This window comes from Gouania willdenowi, chromosome 6, assembly GCF_900634775.1.
Source record: "Gouania willdenowi chromosome 6, fGouWil2.1, whole genome shotgun sequence".
NCBI classification, from domain to species: domain Eukaryota; kingdom Metazoa; phylum Chordata; class Actinopteri; order Blenniiformes; family Gobiesocidae; genus Gouania; species Gouania willdenowi.
The window spans coordinates 25,045-44,390 of NC_041049.1; the positions used below are offsets into that span (position 1 = coordinate 25,045).

The 19,346-nt window shown below is 38.1% G+C and overlaps 1 protein-coding gene and 1 pseudogene across 1 annotated transcript; one reads left to right on the top strand and one right to left on the bottom strand.

Annotated features, from left to right (window-relative positions):
* Window positions 1-4,260: 4,260 nt before the first annotated feature.
* LOC114465752 (zinc finger protein 501) lies at window positions 4,261-16,049 on the bottom strand. The gene is made up of 5 exons (XM_028450967.1): window positions 15,829-16,049; window positions 14,208-14,316; window positions 11,957-12,015; window positions 11,825-11,894; window positions 4,261-5,897 (listed from the first exon to the last, which is right to left on the bottom strand). Exons 1-5 carry the CDS (start codon window positions 15,925-15,927, stop codon window positions 4,969-4,971), a joined length of 1,266 nt encoding a protein of 421 aa, XP_028306768.1. The 5' UTR covers window positions 15,928-16,049; the 3' UTR covers window positions 4,261-4,968.
* LOC114466300 (uncharacterized) lies at window positions 11,236-11,353 on the top strand (annotated as a pseudogene).
* Window positions 16,050-19,346: the final 3,297 nt, after the last annotated feature.

Genomic DNA, 19,346 nt, shown 5'->3' on the forward strand with positions numbered 1-19,346 from the left:
AAACTTTAAAAAATAAACAATATTCATCCCACTTGAGCTTTTTTTTTACATCTAACTTTTAACATTGAGTGTTTGTTTTGTGAATATATTTAAAAAATGTGTTTTATTTTAACACAGAGACTAAGATTTCAGAATCCTTTTCTACATTTAGTTTGGTGTAAAAACAAAGAAAGCTTTTAATAGAATTTAATCAACATGTTTTATTCATTAACATGTTATTCATTAATACTAATATATATATAAAAAAAATTTAAAACTTCATTTTCTATATTTCAAAAATTAATTTAAACATATTTCAAACAAAAATGCAAACAAACTTTACACAAAAAAGGACCACTGGGATTATTCTAATGACATAAATAATAACTTTCTGATCTGCTTTAAATCCCTTCTTTGAATGCACTCCTATCATAAACCATATCCTAATGTTATTGTGTGTTCATTTCACTGGTGTTTTATATTGTTTTCTTTTGTTCCAATTGTTTCTTTTATTGTCTAATTTCACACTGATTTTATTGATTGTTAATTTTTTTTAATACACTGTACTTTTGTTTGGCACGTGCTCTATAGATAAAGTGTGTTTATATACAGGGTATGTTTAGAGATTGTGAGATGTAAAGGTCCTGTTTGTGCCAGTGTTTGTTCTCAAAGCTATTTTATTATGATAAATGCTTATTAAATAGTTAATGTGAGTTTAGTTAAAGTCTGTAAGAAACAAACAGAGCCTGATGAGACCACAGTGAATTTCAACATCTCAGAATGTTGACATTTTAATCAAAAGCAATGTAGTTAAATTCTTAATGATTTACAATGTTAATAAATCCTGATGAATGTTCCAACACAAAGTATCAGTGTTGAAATATACAGCGGGTCCAACAGGTGGCAGCATTGTACCGCACAAAAGCCTTTTCATACTCTGGAACTGCGCATGCGCGACCTGTGTGCGTGTGCGTGTGTGTGTGTGTGTGGGGGCGGGGTCATAGGGATATAAACAAACACGCTTGTTCACTCTGTTGATATTTCAAACCTAACAGTGTTTGTAATGTTATTCTAGAGATCAATAGTGTTTATATTATTAATATTACACATATTCACACTGGAGGAGGTGACCAGGGTTTTCCGCTGATGTCACTTTTTGAGCACTTTTAAAAACCAATGAAGCAGCTCAGCAGCCGTATGGAAGCAAGGCAGTCCTCTTGTTTCCACACAGGTGTCCCCTTTGACAACCTGGGTCTCCAGGGACAGGAATTCAGACTTTACCCAGGAATGATGCTCATGTCTGAGCACTTTAGTAAAACTGATGTTAGAAACAGTATCAGTGACACACCTCCTCTGATTCTACTCCTGTATTTTCCCTATTTACCTTTATTGTTGGTAGTTTTTTCTGACTTGTGTAGTTATTTATTAAGTGTTATTGTGTATTGTCATCATGGCAAAGTAAGATGTGAAGAGTGTGAAAAGTACAGTAGGATTTCTGACTTTGAAAAGGTAATTTTACGAGATACATCATTCACTAACCAGGTCCATGATTATTTTTTATTAAACTATTATTTTAATTCAAGTTACAAATCTGAAGGAAGTGCACAAGATGGACAGTAAACAGGTCGATAAATGAAACAGAGTTGTATGTTTTTTGGAGTCATTTTGTGGGTTTTTGGAGCCTTTTTGTGCATTTCTGTTGTCGTTTTGTGTACTTTTTGTATAAATATAATTTTGTTTTTTGTTATACGTCATTATTTGTATTTTTGTATCTTTCTGTTGTTCATCCATCCATCCATTTTCAGGCCCACTTGCTCCTGGTTTTTTAGGGTTGCAGGGGTCTGCCGGTGCCAATCTCCAGCTCTCATTGGGCGCTGGGCGGGGGTACACCCTGGACAGGGCGCCAGCCTTTCTGTTGTCATTTTGTGAATTTCTTTGTATAATTATTGTTTTCGTTACCTTTGTAATGTGATTCTGGAGTCATTTTGTGTATTTTTTGTATAAATATTTAGTTTTGTGTATTTTGAGTCATTTTCATATTTTTGTTGTCGTTTGGTGTGTCACACACACAATTTAGCCACGCACATCATTGACTCACATCAGGCCCAATCAGTGAGACTTGAGAGCTTTGCTAGTTTATCAGTGTGAGCGTGGCTGCTCAGACGCCCCTCCCCCTCTAAACTATCTTCCTCTCGCTCACTCGTGTGTTTGCAGTCCGTGTCTGCTTGGGTTAGGATTAGGGTTGTGTGCGCAGTGATTGACCTTGTTGTGACTCACAGCGGGTGTCATTGTGATACGATGAAATGAAGCGATAAAAATGAATATGATTCATATATCACACTTGTCATTATGGCATGACTTGATATGACTCGTCGAGTCAAGTCCAAGTCTAGAGTCACTGAGTCTAGAGTCCAAGTCTTTTTTTGATTCCATCAAGTCGAGTCACAAAGTCAAAAAAATTGGGACTTGAGTCCAAGTTTCTCTGTTGAAAAGCAGGAAAAACTGGAATTTTTAGCTCATGTGCAGCATTAGCTGTAGCAGCTAACTCGGCATTTCTGCCTTGGAGACCGATACCATGTTTCTGCACGTTTTTCAAAGAATCAGTAGTCCAACTATAGACTGTAAAAATAAGTTACAACGTGGAACTAACGTGATGTAAATCTTTGTCAGACTCGCTGTTTACATAGTCAGCTATGGCGAGTTTATACCTCTTGACCTTTGACCTCATGCACACAAACTGAACGTGTGTGAAAAGGCTTAGGTTTTTTTTTTTTAATGCTCTTGTAATCTCCATTGGATTGGTTTGTGTGTGTGTGAGAAAGACTAATGTCACAAGAGAACGTGTTTGAATTGTTGATCATCATCATCAGAGGACTAAGTATTCCCTTCATTACAGATACTCCTACTGTCCAAAACTACTCTAATATAAGTAAAAGTATTTCAGTCAAAACTATACTTCAGTGAAAGTACTAAAGTATTTCAGTCAAAACTTACTGTAGTATTGAAAGCAATTAAAATCTCAAACATAATTAGTGCAATTGAGAAAACATTTAATATACTGTAATTAAACACGTTTAAAAATCATTGATGAAATATGCTGACTTACTGATTGATTTATCGATGTTAGATTACACATTAAACTGTACAGTGTTTAAGAATCTGGTCATTGTTTAATTCATACACTTCGTATTGATCTGAATATCGTGATTGTTGATCATTGTTTACTAGTAGTTGACCTGTTTCTGAGTTTGTGCGTCGATCGCTGTTGTGAATATGTAGCTGCGTCTCTCTGTATTTGTTGTGTATTTCTCTATAGTTGTCTATGTTGTTGAGTATCTGTAGTTATTGTGCAGTGACGCACTGTGACCACTAGGATAGGGTAGGCAGGGAGTTACAAATGTAGACCATCAATGACAATTTCATATGTTTCTGCTGGCAAGGGTTAAATCAATTCAATTCAACTTTATTGGTATAAAGCAATTTACAACAAAGTCATCTCAATGCGCTTATGAAAATATAAAATTCATAATAAGAACAAGTATTTATCATCTAACAAAATCAACATCATAAACACCATTAAAGAAACATAAACATTATTTAATATATCCTCCATACTCTCCAACAACATATATCTCATGACACGGCAACACATCTGTTGTTTGTGTTGGAAACACAGAAACATGGAGAAAATGACAACAACAACAACTCAGAACTTTTCTAGTTGATTGTTTATTGTTGAATGTTTTCACTATTGGAGAGAACACAGTTGACCGAGTCAAATTCCTCGTGTGTACAACATACACTTGGCGAATAAAGATGATTCTGATTCTGAACATCCTCAGTGAGGAGCATCCACAAAGTCAATCCTTCCTTTTGTTCCATTCACTGTAGAAAGTACCAACAATGTTCTGACCTTAGCTTTGCTGAAGGTCTGGTAGCTCAGGTGTTGGTCTCCATCTTTTAAAAGATGTTGTTTTCCTCAAAACAAAGTTTCTCTATCGTCTCTAGCGCTGTCATCATGACTGTAGTGGTATCCCACCCACTAGCTAGAGAACGTAGCAGCAGCCATGCTGGATCAATTCACTAATGCACTGTGAACGTACGTATAGCATTTAGCATAGCACGGTTACGTCCAAAGGCAACGTAGAGAGCTGCCTTTGGACGCAAATGGTTGTCATCTTGGGGAACTGACTGAGCATGTGCAAAAAAATAAAAACACACTATGGGAACAGAGGCAGAGCAGCAATGTGCTTTTGGGAGGGGGCGTGGCCTCCTCCTGCCTTACAGCAGAGTGAGATTTGGCAATGCTGTACCAGGAAATAGTGATGTTTAGTAATTTGGGCTATGAAACACAAAATGCTGACACTTTCAAACTTATGGTACTGTAGACCAGGGGTTCTCAACTAGTATCACTCTGGGACCCACATATGCCACGGCCAATAAATCGAGACCCACTGTTTTTTTTTTTTTTAATTCAACCAACCAAATTTAGTTTTTCAAGAATAGCTATTGAAAACACACATATACAATCTCTTTTTTTCTTAATATAAATCTATATATTTTCCTGTGCAATATGCATTTCACAGCATGTCTGTCAAAAGGAAAGTTTCTTTCAAAATAAAAGACAAATTCAACATGAGACCCATTTTTGGGTTCCGACCCACCAGTTGAGAATCACTGCTGTAGACTATTGAAAATGGAAAAACAAATAATTTATAATTATATTATTATTAAAACAAATAATCAAAATATCAATTCACCCTTGGGTAGGCACTGCCTACCTTGCCTACCCTGACTGTACGTCACTGTTATTGTGTATATGTAGTTGTGCATCTCTGTAGTTATTGTGTATATGTTGTGCGGTACGGCGCCCCCACAGCCAAGTGACAGTACTGCCGTCAGACGATTGAAGACTGTTTACAAACATAATGTCAGATTTATTATTTAGACAAATCACAGTGAGGCGGGCTAATGAAGCGATCTGATTGGTCACGTGTATCTGCACTTGTGCAGCCGGAGGTTTCGTTGGTCTGAGTAGGTTTTCCCACACTTGTCACAGATGAAGCGTTTCCCACCGTGCACATGCCTGCGATGTGTGCGCAGGTGGCTCCCTTGGCTGAAGGCTCGTCCACACACTTCACAGTTGTACGGTTTCTCTCCTGTGTGCACGCGTACGTGCACCCTCAGGCTGTTGGCATTGTTGAACCTTTTCTCACACATTGTGCACTCGTACGGTTTCTCCTGAGAGTGAGTTCGCCTGTGAACCACCAGGCTGCTCTGCTGACTGAACGCCTTCCCGCACTGATCACAGCTAAACGGTTTCTCTCCACTGTGGATCCTTCGGTGGATCTTCAGGTTGACAGCCTGTCTGAAGTCCTTCCCACAGAGCTCACAGCTGAAGGGTTTCTCTCCGCTGTGGATGCGCTGGTGGTTGGTCAGGTTGCAGTGGTAGCGGAACGCTTTGGGACACTGGTCACAGCTGAATGGTTTCTGGTTGGAATGGATCAGCTGGTGAGTTCTCAGTGTCACTGCTCGTGTGAATCCTTTCCCACACACGCTGCACACGAACAGTTTCTGTCCACTGTGCACGTGTTTGTGTCGCAGCAGGTTCTGCTGCAGGCTGAAGCTCCGCCCACATTGGTCACAGCTGAACGGTTTCTCTCCGCTGTGAACCAACAGGTGCGTCTTCAGCTGTGAAGGTTTAGCAAAGCATTTAGAACAATGAAGACATGGGAAAGCTTTCTCACACCTGTGTGTGTCTGTGTGTGTGCGCATGTGACTGTTGACGGTCTGCTGCTGACGGAAGCTCCGCCCACACACGCTGCATGAGAACCGCTTCTCAGAGTGGGTCAGAGCCTGAGACGTCAGGGTCCTCTGAGACGTGAATGACTCGTTACGCAGTGAAACGTCTCCAACACCTGAACACAAACACACACATTAACACACCATAAACACTTGTGTGCACGCATGCGTGTGTGCGTTTGTGAGAGCCTCCGTAATATCTCTAAAATCAGGAATATCTTGGCCCAGAGTGATGCTGAAAAACTAACAGGTGTTATAAAACAAAAAGAGGATCAGTATCTAATTAAAATATTAATATCAGCAAGTAAAAAGTCAATCACAAGACGGTGGTATAAACCGACGCCCCCGACTGTGGAGCTGTGGGCGGGCACTGTTTACACAATTTAATAACAAATGGGAAGAATGGACAAATTACAGAAGACAGGAAGAGGACGCAGACACTAGCACTCCTACTACCAGACAATAAGGACATGTCGATTATATGATAATGCATACAGTATATATGTTACACCTTTCCACTGTAAATTTTCAAAAAACCTTAAAGTGTGAGCTCCTGCATGTGAGGGATCGAGAACGAGCAGGAAGACAAGGAGACGCCCAGTAAGTCTCCAGTAACAAGTCAACTGTTAGCAGTTAGCTGACTTTTATAGGACGCCAATATGCCTCCCAAGACGGCAAAAGCTGAAAAGTTGGAGGAAGAGTGCGTGTCCAAATGAATGAGCTGTTGCATCAGCAGAAAGACGCGTTCACGGCGCTATTGCAGCAACAAAGAGACAATTTACAAAGCTGTGTCAAAGTTTTCGTGGAAAATATAAATACCAGATCGGACTCATTGACAAAGGAATTATAAGAAGTGAAAGTGAGCCTGCAGTACACACAAAGACGTAGATGACCTGAAAGAAAACGCTGTTAAACAAACTGAGCGCAGCGACTCAATGCAATCGGACATTTACAAAGTCTGTGACAGTTTACTGACAATGACACATAAAATGGAGTACCTTGAAGGACAGTCCAGACGAAACCATCTCGTGTTTGACGGAATTGTGGAGTCACCCAGTGAAACGTGGACCGCCACGGAAGAAAAAATCAAAAAAGTTCTCACGGAGAAGCTACGTCTGGAGCGGCCTGTGGAGGTGGAGAGGGCGCACCGCTCCGGCAAAGCCGGAGTGGGTGAAAGACCGAGGCCAATAATGGTTAAGCTGCTGCGCCATTCTCCAACGCGCAAAAGCACTAAAAGGAACTAATGTCTACATCAACGAAGACTTCACAGAGGCTGTCCGTAGGAAAAGGAAGGATCTGCTACCAGATATGAACGTGGCGCGCTTGAGAGGGGACATTGCCTTTCTGCGCTACAACAAACTTGTCATTCGCCCTCGGAGCAGTTCACCGATTCACCATTAAGACAGTTGCACAATTCTGGTATGTTGAAGTACTTCATTTCAAATGGCCACTAACACATCTAGCATAGGAAGTTCTGATTTAGAACACTCAATAAGGAGAAATACAGAAGCATTAGAACTGGACTTTAAATACCCACAATATGAAATACAGAACACTGAGAACGACATCAACCCCGAAAACAACTTTTTACTAGAACTGTGAATGACTGTCAGTCTTACACTGAGGATTTCCACAACTGCAAATTCAAAAACGTTAACGCATTCTCTATTATCCACTTCAACAGTCGAAGCCTTTTTGCAAATTTTGATCATATTAAGACCTACTTAAAACAATTTTCAAAACCATTCAATGTAATTTTAGTAACAGAAACATGGATTAATAGTGACAGAGAAAGTGAGTTTTCTATTGAAGGTTATGAGTTTCTAAGCATGAACAGAAGAAATAAGCATGGTGGTGGTGGGGGGGGGGGGGGTAGCCATGTTCGTAGACTATAAATTATAGTTATAAAGTGATAGAAAATAAGACTATGGTAGTGGATGATATTCTTGAATGTCTTACTGTTGAACTTACAAGAGAGAAAAAGAAAAATATTATTGTAAGTTGTATTAATTGCGCTCCTGGCTCTGATATAGAGGTTTTTTCTAATTGGTTGGAGGAACACTTTCCAAGCTCAAATCATAAAGTCATGTTTGTAGGAGGAGATCTTAATATCGATCTGTTAAATCCAAATAAACATAAAAAGACGGACGGATTTATAAATACTTTATTTAGTATAGGCTTGTTTCCTCTAATAACTAAACCGAGTAGAATTACAACCCACAGTAATATTTTGTCTAATGAAATAGAAAGTAATACAGTCAGTGGACTAATGATAAATGATATCAGTGATCACCTTCCAGTTTTTGTATTATATAAAAATAATCATCAAAGAAAGATATAAGAAAACATGTATTGTTTAGAAGGTTTAAAACAGAGAAAACTTGTTATCTCTTACAGAAGGCGTTGATGATTAATGACATTAATGTCAAATAAAAGTATGATAAAACAATTGGTTAACCTAAAAATAAATCACACTGCAATAACTACTTATTATTAACCTACTTACACTCCTACAGCCTCTACTGACCATCAACTTTCCCTGCACCTGCGGCTAACCTTAAGTTTTAAATCCCTTATAAGATAACTAAACTAACAAAAATACTACTTTGGAAAAATACAAAGATTGTATTTTTGTGGGGAAAGATGTATTTAATTGCCAACATGCCGCCTTAATATGCATGCTTGATATGTTGCAAGAAATTAGCAATTAACATGTGTTGACCAACATGATCATGTGTTATCAAATTCAAGTTATTTTTTGTAGCCCTTCAAATCCATTAACTCATAACATTTTTCGATATTATTTTAACTGTGTAGAATTTTATACACTGTATTATCTTCATTGAGAAGGTTTTTTTTTTTTTTTGGCTCCGGAAGGGCTTTAGTCCAGGTGAGATGAGGCAAAACGGCTCCATTGAGAGTAAAGGTTGCAGACCCCTGGATTAGGGGAATAGCGCTACAGTGGGTCACCAGTTATTTAAAAAATAGAAAACAATGTGTGAAAATAGGTGATTATCAGTCGAGTTGTCAAGAAATTGTGTGTGGTTTACCTCAAGGTTCCATTTTGGGTCCAAAATTGTTTAATATGTATATAAACGACATTTGTAAAACATCAAAAATTCTTAGATTCATTTTGTTTGCAGATGATACAAATACTTTTGCAGCAGGAGATGATTTACAACAACTGTCAGATTGTTAACTTGGAACTCAAAAGTGTCAATAAGTGGTTCAAACAAAACAAACTATTTTTAAATCTGAGTAAAAGCAAAATGATGATATTCAGCAGCTGTAATTCCAAAGCTCAGGCAGTAATTCATATAGAGGGTGTTGTTATAGAGCGAGTGCATGAAATTAAATTCCTTGGAGTTATTATAGATGATAGAATTACATGGAAATCTCACATTAAATATATAACTACTAAAATTTCAAGAAGCATTGCAGTAATAGCAAGAGCAAAGCACATTTTAAATATCAAAGCTCTACATACCTTATACTGTTCTCTGATTTTGGCGTATTTGAATTATTGTACTGTGGTTTGGGGTAGAACTTATAAAACCACATTAAAACCAATAGTAATGCTGCAAAAAAGAGCTGTTTGAGTAATTCATAAAGTTGGGTTTTTGGACGACACAAACTCATTATTTTAAGATCAAAGATCATGAAGTTGTTGAGTTCCAGACTGTACAGATGTTATACAAAGCAAGATACAAATTGTTACCAGGCCAAAAACAAAGAAGGTTCCAAGAACGTACTGGTCGTTATGAATTACGTGATGAACTGAACTTTAGGATTCAGAAACATAGCTCAACTTTGAAAAGTTTTAGCCCGACAGTTAACGGGGTACAATTGTGTAATAATTTGGAGATGGAGATGAAACAATGTCCAAACATCAACCTGTTCAAATATAAATACAAACAAAAGGCTTTTGAAAAGTACAGAGAAGAAGAAACGCGTTGTCACTAAGGGAGCAGTAAGATCAATGTGTATTCTATTAATTAAGGAAGAGCGTTGTTGCTCTTAACGGTTGTCATTCTATTGCTTAAAATAGCAAATAGAGATTTACAGTAGGTGAGCTACAAATCTGTAGAGATGGATCCTCCCAGTGGACTCGTATACCTTGTCTTTAAATGCACCACAGTATATTAATATCATCTACCAATCAGCTAGTTAGGCTTTGTTTGTTGATAAGGAGCTACTGCCCTCTTCAATGGACCCGCTCTACACCCTGGCTTTTTAACGCACTACACTATGCAGGGATTACATATTACATAACTCATCGTACATTTAAAAAAAAAAAAAGAAAGCTAAATTGTACACAAATCAATACCATATCAAGGATGGAAATGACAATTGGGAAGTAGCAAGATCACAGATAATATGTATATTAATGTTCTTTTAACACATAACTAGTGACTTTAAGGACTGTTCATTATGTTTGGCATTGATTGATAACATCTGTAAGTAAGAAATTATCACCTTTTGTCACTTGCTTTGTAACAGACATCCTACATCTGTTCGCTTCTGTTAATTATATGAACATTTCAAACAGTGCTCTGTAAGTGTAGTCAGTGGTAAAACAGCCACTTTGATGTGTAACAGGTTCTCTTTTGCTAAAGAGGTAAAATCACAATCAAAATATGATGTGCTAAATGTATCATTGATAATGTCTAAGGTTAAATCACAAACGGATATGTTGTGTGTTGTGTGCATGCTGTGTTCCTTTGCTCTGGTACTTTATTCCTTGTAATTTGTTCCCTTGTACTGTGTGATATGTTATTTTCATTGTAATGATTTCGAGGGTGGGCGCTTACAAGCTCTTGCTTCGGCCCACTCCTTTTGAGCAGAACTTTAACTGCTCACATAAACAAAAATAAACTAAAATAAACAAAAATAAGTTACAAAAAAAAAAAAAAGTAAACTCAAAACCTACTTATTTACTAAAGCGTATCATGTATAATTGCGTTAACCTAACCACGAGGAACAAAGCTCTAAACCAAAAAATAGGAACTAAGATTATATAGTAGAACACCAACATTATATTCAAACATGATCCACCATCTACACACATAGCTCTAATGGGCTGTAATGGGATGATGTCCAGTCAGACACAGTGGTACCAGGTTGTAGACAACCCCCCACTTCTGTCCCTGGTTGTATAACCATCATACTGCTCTCACTGCTTCACAACATACATATATACACATATATATATATATATATATATATATATATAGTTGTTCTGCAGTCTGTGTCTTCTCCTCTCCCTCTGACGGTTCTCTTTTCTGTTTCAGGTGTTTTGATGCTGGAGCTGGTGGTTCCTGATCAATGGTTCACAGCTCAACTAGTCTGATGGTCTATCCTTCTATTCTATTCTGTTTGTCCTTCTGTTCACTAACAACAACCAGTGGAACCAGATGTTCTCCACATCTGGACCTGGTTCTACTGGAGATTTAGAGATGTGGCCATACCAGCCTGTCATTGGCCGATCCCGTTAGATCTCTGAAGCTAAGCACGTCTGGGCTTGGTTAGTAGTTGGATGGGAGACCACTGAGAATTCCAGGTGCCACAGTGGGGTGGCAGTCACCCAGTGGGATCTGTCATTGTGCCCTTGGGCAAGGCACTTCACCTACATTGCCTAGTATGAATGTAGTGTGTGAGTGAGTGTTGGTGGTGGTCGGAGGGGCCGATGGTTCACTATGGCAGCCTTGCTTCCGTCAGTCTGCCCCAGGGCAGCTGTGGCTACAATAGTAGTTTACCACCACTAAGTGTGGAGTGAAAGAATAATGCCTTAATTCTGTAAAGCGACTTTGAGTGTCTATGATAAAGCACTATATAAAACTGATGCATTATTATTATTATTATTTATTCCTGTAAAAAGAGGGAGGTTTTTATTCCCACGGTCACTACATGATTGTTCATGTGGATCTTGTTGAGTTCTTTCTTTCTTATTATGGATTTTATATTTTTTTAGATGACTGTTGTATTTTGTGCTATATAAATGAAGTTGAATTGAATTGTGTGTGTGTGTGTGTGTATGTCTCACTGTATGATGCGTTCAGGGAATGGCAGGGGGAGGAGGAATCCTTGGCGAATAGTTTCTCATCCTCGGTTTTCTGTAGAAACACAAACAGGTCAGTGAAGGCCTCTTGGCCACTCGGGGGGGCGTGGCTCTTACCTGAGGCGGGGTCTCAGCAGGTGATGTGGTGACTTCCACTTCATACACTTCTTCAAAGTCTACAGAAAGAGAGAGAGAGAGGAGCTCAGAGTAGAGCCGCTGCTCCTTCAACACTCCTTTTTATAGCATTTATGAGACCATGGCTCAGTGGATCGTCCAACAACCAAAGGGTTGAGGGTTTTAATCCTGCTCGAGCCAAGTCATTGCGTCCTTGGGCAAGGCACTTCACCCACATTGCCTAGTATGAATGTAATGTGTGAGTGAGTGTTGGTGGGAGGAGCTAATGGTGCACTATGGCGGCTTCGCTTCCGTCAGTCTGCCACAGGGCAGCTGTGGCTACAATAGTAGCTTACCACCACTAAGTGTGGAGTGAAAGAATAATGCACAATGTAAACAGTATGGAAGCATATCTGCATCAGAATTCAATTTAAATTGTATTGACAGAAATACTTTTTATTTTTCAGAATATAGTTGCATTTTTAACTCATAATTAAAGTGAATAATAAATAATCCAAAATGCATTTTAATTTTCTTCTTCAACACTACTCATTTTGTAACTTCATTAAAATGATAAAGGAAATTACATTTAAGTTTTAATTTTTAAAAGATAGCCCAACAAATGGGTAATAAAATCCAATTTGAAATGGAAAATTGTAAAATGAAAAAGCATTAGCAGAAATGCCAATGCATTAAAGGTTGTAGCTGCATTATTTGACTCATAAATCAAATTGGTAATAAATAATAAATTTCCTTTTCAACACTGCTTATTTTGTGACACAACTAAAGAAAGTAAAGAGGTCATTGCATTTTTGTTTTCATGCCCCGCCCCCCACAAAAAGTGTAACATAATTGAGTTTGACTTTTCAATCCCACACGGTGCAGCAGAGTGACGCCATGGCTGCTCTTCTTCAGGGTGGGTTGGTCTCACCTCAGCCCTGGTCTCTGCCATGTTTCAACGGTACGTGAAACACCACAAAGATTTATTCCTGTTAAAGGGAGTTGTTTCCTCCCACTGTCACTAAATGCTTGTTCATGTGGATCTTGTTGGGTTTTTTCTTTCTTTTTATGAATTTCATACTTTGAATTGAGTTGACTTTGTTGTAAATTGCGCTATACAAATAAAGTTGAATTGAATTTTTGTATCTTTTTTAGTGTAGTTTTGTTCATTTCTGTATTGTATGTTTTTTTGGGTGATTTGTGAGTCTTTGGAGCGTTTTGGTATATTTTTGTGCATTTCTGTTGTTTTGTGTACTTTTTGTATAAATATTGATTTTGTTTTATTTTACTCATTTAGTATATTTTTTATTATAAATACTGTGTGTATGTGTAACTCGCTCCCGGTTGCCATTAGCATTAGCCGTGTTTGTGTTTAGATTATAGCTGCTAGCACACAGAATAATATAAAAAGACACTCACCCTTGTGCAGAACAAATGATAACAATCGTGGAGCCGTGACGTAGACCATCTGCTCACAATAAAGTTACATTCCTCTGTCTGAAGAAGCAGATAGTTTGTGATAAAATTGGCTATTGGCCGTTAGCACAGCAGCACACAGAGATGGAGACGGAGGAGGAAGTGAACTCCGTCACCCGCGATTAACGGAAGTTTGGGATCACGGGAATCATTTTAAATAACCATGAAATATTAACTTAAATAACTTTTAGCAGTACAAAAATGTTTTTAATATTAACCTTTTTTAAACCCAAACAAACTGCGACACAGGGGTGTCATGACCCGGTGACCCGAACTGGAAGGGGAGCGCTCAATACCGAGAGGGAGCCGTAGTCCTAAAATTAAAATGAACATTTTGCAACACCAAATTACTCCAAAATAAGGGATGCACACACTTGTGGGATTTGGAAGCCCTTGACAAAGTTTTAGGTCGAATTCATACGTTTCGGGAGATATTCGCTCCACACACACACGCACGCAGACCTTTTTTGCTTTATAGATAAAGCTCTCATGAAAAGAACATGTATAATATTTATATTCATGTTGATAGATTTGATATTTATTAACTTGTTGAAAACAGTGTGAGAAATTCATGCTAAGGTTCATAAGAAGTCAAAAGTTCATAGAATTAAAAATCCTGGAGACGTTCAGATTGTTTAACCCAGAAACACCTGTAGTTAGCAGCTCATTTATAACAACCCTAGTGCTGAGGGGGAGGAGCTACTGACAACCACATCACCTGACTGAGCCTCTCCCCCTCCGACTCAGTAACTAAAGCTTCCTCTGTTTGTTTACTCACCCACTCCACCGCTCGTCTGCAGCTCCGGCAGAACAGTGTCCTCAAGGATCTTCAGGATCTTTTCCAGAGCTTCATTTCCTAACGTCTCCATAACAGAAGTAAACGCCACCTGAAAGCACCACGAGGGGGGGGGGGGTTATTTAGCATTACATGTAAACATTAATTTACATTTACTTTAACAAGATTAAGTTTTACAGAGTTGACTAAACCAACCTATCACACCATATCAGTATATCCTAGATCACTATATCCCGTTATCCCTCAGTAGCTTCATCTAACCAAACATTCTTCATAACCCTGTTTGTGTTAATATTATTTATCTTTGGGGGTATGGTACACAGCTTGATTAGCTCTTATCGCGCTAACTTACAGGATTTAATCAGTGAGTGCTGTCCTACGAAGCTCACTAACATCTTACGGAGCTAAATCATCACGGTAACTTATGACAGCTGAGTTTAGGAAAGAAGATTATTAATTCCTTTCATTTACTGATGACATCATTTAGGAAAGATATAGATTTTTATCTGATGGACTGATCTATAGTCAGCTGATGAAGCCTGTGTCTACGTATGCACGGACGGATGAAGTCATTAATTAATTCATTCATACGCTATAGTGAGGCTGACAGCATCATCAGGAACATATAACAGTGAAACAATGTGTTCTCATCCCAATGTGTGATAAATAGGTGTACCTGAATAGAAACACGTGTGTGCTGTAATAAAGTACTGATCAGAGCTCTCAGTTTATCATCCTGCACAGCCGCTGCAATTGCATATCTTTGTTGTTTTTAGTGCTCATTTTTCCTTTTGTTGAGTGTTTTAAAGCATCACTAAATGATTTCTTTAATAATGATGATGTAGTTTCATGGGAGTAACTCAGCAGAATAAACCAAGCCTGTTGATTAAACCTGGTCAGGAGCAGGTTTGACCCACGGTCTGTATTACTATGGTAACCAAGATTATTTTACCTTTGATCCAACCATTGTTTCGGTTAGAACCTGGTTTAACGGAGCCTGACTCTCAGGTTAAACCTGGACTTATCCCTGAGCTGGGTTTGATCAAACACCCTCCTGGTCTTTATCAGAGACTTTAGACTAAACCTGTTTGTGTTTCACAGGGATTATCTGTAATAAAAGGAAAAATAAAAAACAAAAGTCTGACCCTAAATATAGAAATCACTGAGGGTTAATTTTCTCTGATAAAGACTTAGTGTGATATAATCACCATCCTACACTACAAATAACAATAATAACTCCTGTAGGTTTAGATATGTATTATTATCTCTGTCTGCACTTCCTGTAAGGTGAAGGATTAACAGATCAAATATTTATATTTTCCTGCGGAGACGCAGGTACACGAGTTCATCATAGTTAATTAGTTTGTTAGTTCGCTGCTCACACTGGAGTTAATAAAGCTCTAGTTACACAGTGTCTATGTTAAAAATTTAAAACCTTTTTTAAAAAGTCTAAAAGTTACAAAAACACCAAAACACAGCAGAATAAAAATCGTTCTCTCAACCATTTATTTATATATTATGTTCATACTACTATTTGACATTTATTTCAGTTCATCATTAGCTTGTTCAGCGTGATTAATAATGATAATATAATAATATTTACCGTGATCGTGTCATTGTGTTCGTTGATCAGTTTGTGAAGCTCAGTAACAGCAGAACGAATTAAAGTCTGCATCACTGCAGTCAAACGGAACTGTAACATTTTAACTGAACACACAACGTACACAACTAACTAGCTAATACACTAACTAGCTAATACACTAACTAGCTAATACACTAACTAGCTAATACACTAACTAGCTAAAACACTGGCTAGCTAATACACTAACTAGCTAATACACTAACTAGCTAATACACTAACTATCTAATACACTAACTAGCTAAAACACTGGCTAGCTAATACACTAACTAGCTAATACACTAACTAGCTAATACACTAACTAGCTAATACACTAACTAGCTAAAACACTGGCTAGCTAATACACTAACTAGCTAATACACTAACTAGCTAATACACTAACTAGCTAATACACTGGCTAGCTAATACACTAACTAGCTAATACACTAACTAGCTAATACACTAACTAGCTAATACACTGGCTAGCTAATACACTAACTAGCTAATACACTAACTAGCTAATACACTAACTAGCTAATACACTGGCTAGCTAATACACTAACTAGCTAATACACTAACTAGCTAATACACTAACTAGCTAAAACACTGGCTAGCTAATACACTAACTAGCTAATACACTAACTAGCTAATACACTAACTATCTAATACACTAACTAGCTAAAACACTGGCTAGCTAATACACTAACTAGCTAATACACTAACTAGCTAATACACTAACTAGCTAAAACACTGGCTAGCTAATACACTAACTAGCTAATACACTAACTAGCTAATACACTAACTAGCTAATACACTGGCTAGCTAATACACTGGCTAGCTAATACACTAACTAGCTAATACACTAACTAGCTAATACACTGGCTAGCTAATACACTAACTAGCTAATACACTAACTAGCTAATACACTAACTAGCTAATACACTAACTAGCTAATACACTGGCTAGCTAATACACTAACTAGCTAATACACTAACTAGCTAATACACTAACTAGCTAATACACTGGCTAGCTAATACACTAACTAGCTAATACACTAACTAGCTAATACACTAACTAGCTAATACACTGGCTAGCTAATACACTAACTAGCTAATACACTAACTAGCTAATACACTGGCTAGCTAATACACTAACTAGCTAATACACTAACTAGCTAATACACTAACTAGCTAATACACTAACTAGCTAACACACTAACTAGCTAATACACTAACTAGCTAATACACTGGCTAGCTAATACACTAACTAGCTAATACACTAACTAGCTAATACACTAACTAGCTAATACACTAACTAGCTAATACACTAACTAGCTAATACACTAACTAGCTAATACACTGGGTGATTAACTGATGAAGCCCGTGCTCTGAGAGAGGAGACACGGAGAAGCGGGTCCGTCACACCTCAGCTCCGGGTAGAAACACCCACAGACATCATACACGTAGACGCCGCATCGACTGTGGAGGGACACGTCTTCTTCTTCTTCTAATGGTTTCCGGCAGGCTGTACACTAAAAGAAGCGTAATGCTGCCCTCTTCTGTTCACTTAGAGTCACTCCATTTTAGATTCTCAAATAGAGGTTGGAAGATTGGAGATACCTCACGACTGCCTTATCTATTAAAATCGACTCTGTTCTTGATGCAAATATTGACTTTATTGAAAATACTGTCAGCCCAAGAGTTGAAAGTTCTTTAAATAACGTTCCCCTTTCAACAGAATAACATCCACAGGCCAATAGAACGTGGGAAATAGTCTCAAATTGAGAGGGACACGTCAACAGCGCCACCATCTTGTACCGGTGAAGGGCCGGTCTACGGGGGTAACAACAGGAGCAATTGCACCGGGCACAGGCCTGTGGGGGGGCCTCCTCCCAGATCCTCCCAAAAAATAAAATTCTGTTTATTATTATTTTTTGTTTTGTCACTTAGTACAAGGACCCTTTATGTTGCTCTTACGGTTTTTCCCCCATAACGAGTTATTTTCAAAAATGTGAAAAAATGTGTGTGGTCACGCCCCCCCCTCCACCTTTAGTTAGTATTGCCCATGCCGCATGCGCAAGAGAGACTTGAGTCAACGCTCGACATTCAGACCTTGACTTGCCAACATGTCGGTAAATATATTAAAATCGGGTTTGTATAAACAGAGATAGGTAAAACAAAATGTAGAACGTACAAAAAAGAGGCAGAACATGCTAAAAATGTTTACGGTTCGTGGTTTAACGTTTAGGCAGCAGAAGATCAAAAACAAGAAGACACCCCCCCCCCCCCCCCCACACACACACACACACTCACACACACACACACACACACTCTAACCCACAGCGACAATATTAAGACAATCAAATGAAGAGTTAGTTAGTAAAAAACAAAAAAAAAAACAAGTTTAATGGTTAAATTTGGAAATGGTTGGCCTCAGAGTGTGTGTGTGTGTGTGTGTGCACTAGAGATCCAGAGGTGATGACGTCACACTACATGTTTATTGTAAACAGGTGACGATCAAACACTGTTTATATGTCGTTACAGACGTAACAGAAAAGTAACATAAAGCTCCGCCCATGCGCTCAGTATGAATCAGAAAGTAAGCAGGTCTGACTCAAAGCTGAGATTACGTTACCATGGCTCCCTTAAAGGGACAGTCCTCAGAAAGTCATCATTACAGCGCGTGTGTGTTAGTAGTGGTGTTATATTATAACACTGCTTCTGATAACGGTATCTGATTAATTCACAATTGTCAGTAATAATAAATCAATAATTGATCATTAATTGTAGTAATACAAAAAAACTGTACAGCACTTTGGTCAGCTGAAATTGTTTTTAAAATGTGCACAAATGCACAAAAAATGTTTTATAAATGATGATATTGTTCTCTACACTTGTTAATAAAGGTCTCTGTGACATGTGGCTTTAACTGACTAACCTTATTTTAAGGGTTTGCCTCTGAAAAAAGAAACTAATAGGTCAGTTATGCTATAATAGTTAGAGGAAACCACATCAATATATATTGATTATTGCCATTCTGGTTCAATTGTATGCATCAAAGCATCATTTCAAGGCAAGCACAAAATATTGAGATATATATTGTATATCGTGATATACTTGTGGGGTGGGGGTTGGGGCCCTACGCAATGGTTTTGCTCCCCGGCCCGGAATTTCATAGGACCGGCCCTGCACACGTTAATGGTTTTAGATACGCTTTTAATAATAATAGTAATGTCTTACTATTTAAAAGTGCATCACAAATCGTCTAATCAGCTCTAGCTCCATTGGCTACAATAGTAAACTGATCATTTCCGGGAACTATTGAGGCTCCATGAGACGCCATTGCTGTAAAAAAAAAAAAAAAAAAAACCATTGGAGTGAACGGAGTTGACGCAACTCTCTCTCTATACGGCTCTGGTATGGACACAATCTCCTATCTCCTTTCCTATCCACTTTTCCTTAACCCTGGAAGTGTTTAGGTGACGGCCATGATAAGGAATGTTC

What these genes read in the sequence shown, in the direction of transcription:
- LOC114465752 (XM_028450967.1), bottom strand. Translation starts at nt 15,927, where the DNA reads ATGTTACAGTTCCGTTTGACTGCAGTGATGCAGACTTTAATTCGTTCT. An exon ending in GCAGACGAGCGGTGGAGTGG is followed by an intron (nt 12,016 to 14,207) that starts GTGAGTAAACAA and finishes CTCTTTCTGTAG; the next exon opens with ACTTTGAAGAAGTGTATGAA. An exon ending in CTGCTGAGACCCCGCCTCAG is followed by an intron (nt 11,895 to 11,956) that starts GTAAGAGCCACG and finishes GTGTTTCTACAG; the next exon opens with AAAACCGAGGATGAGAAACT.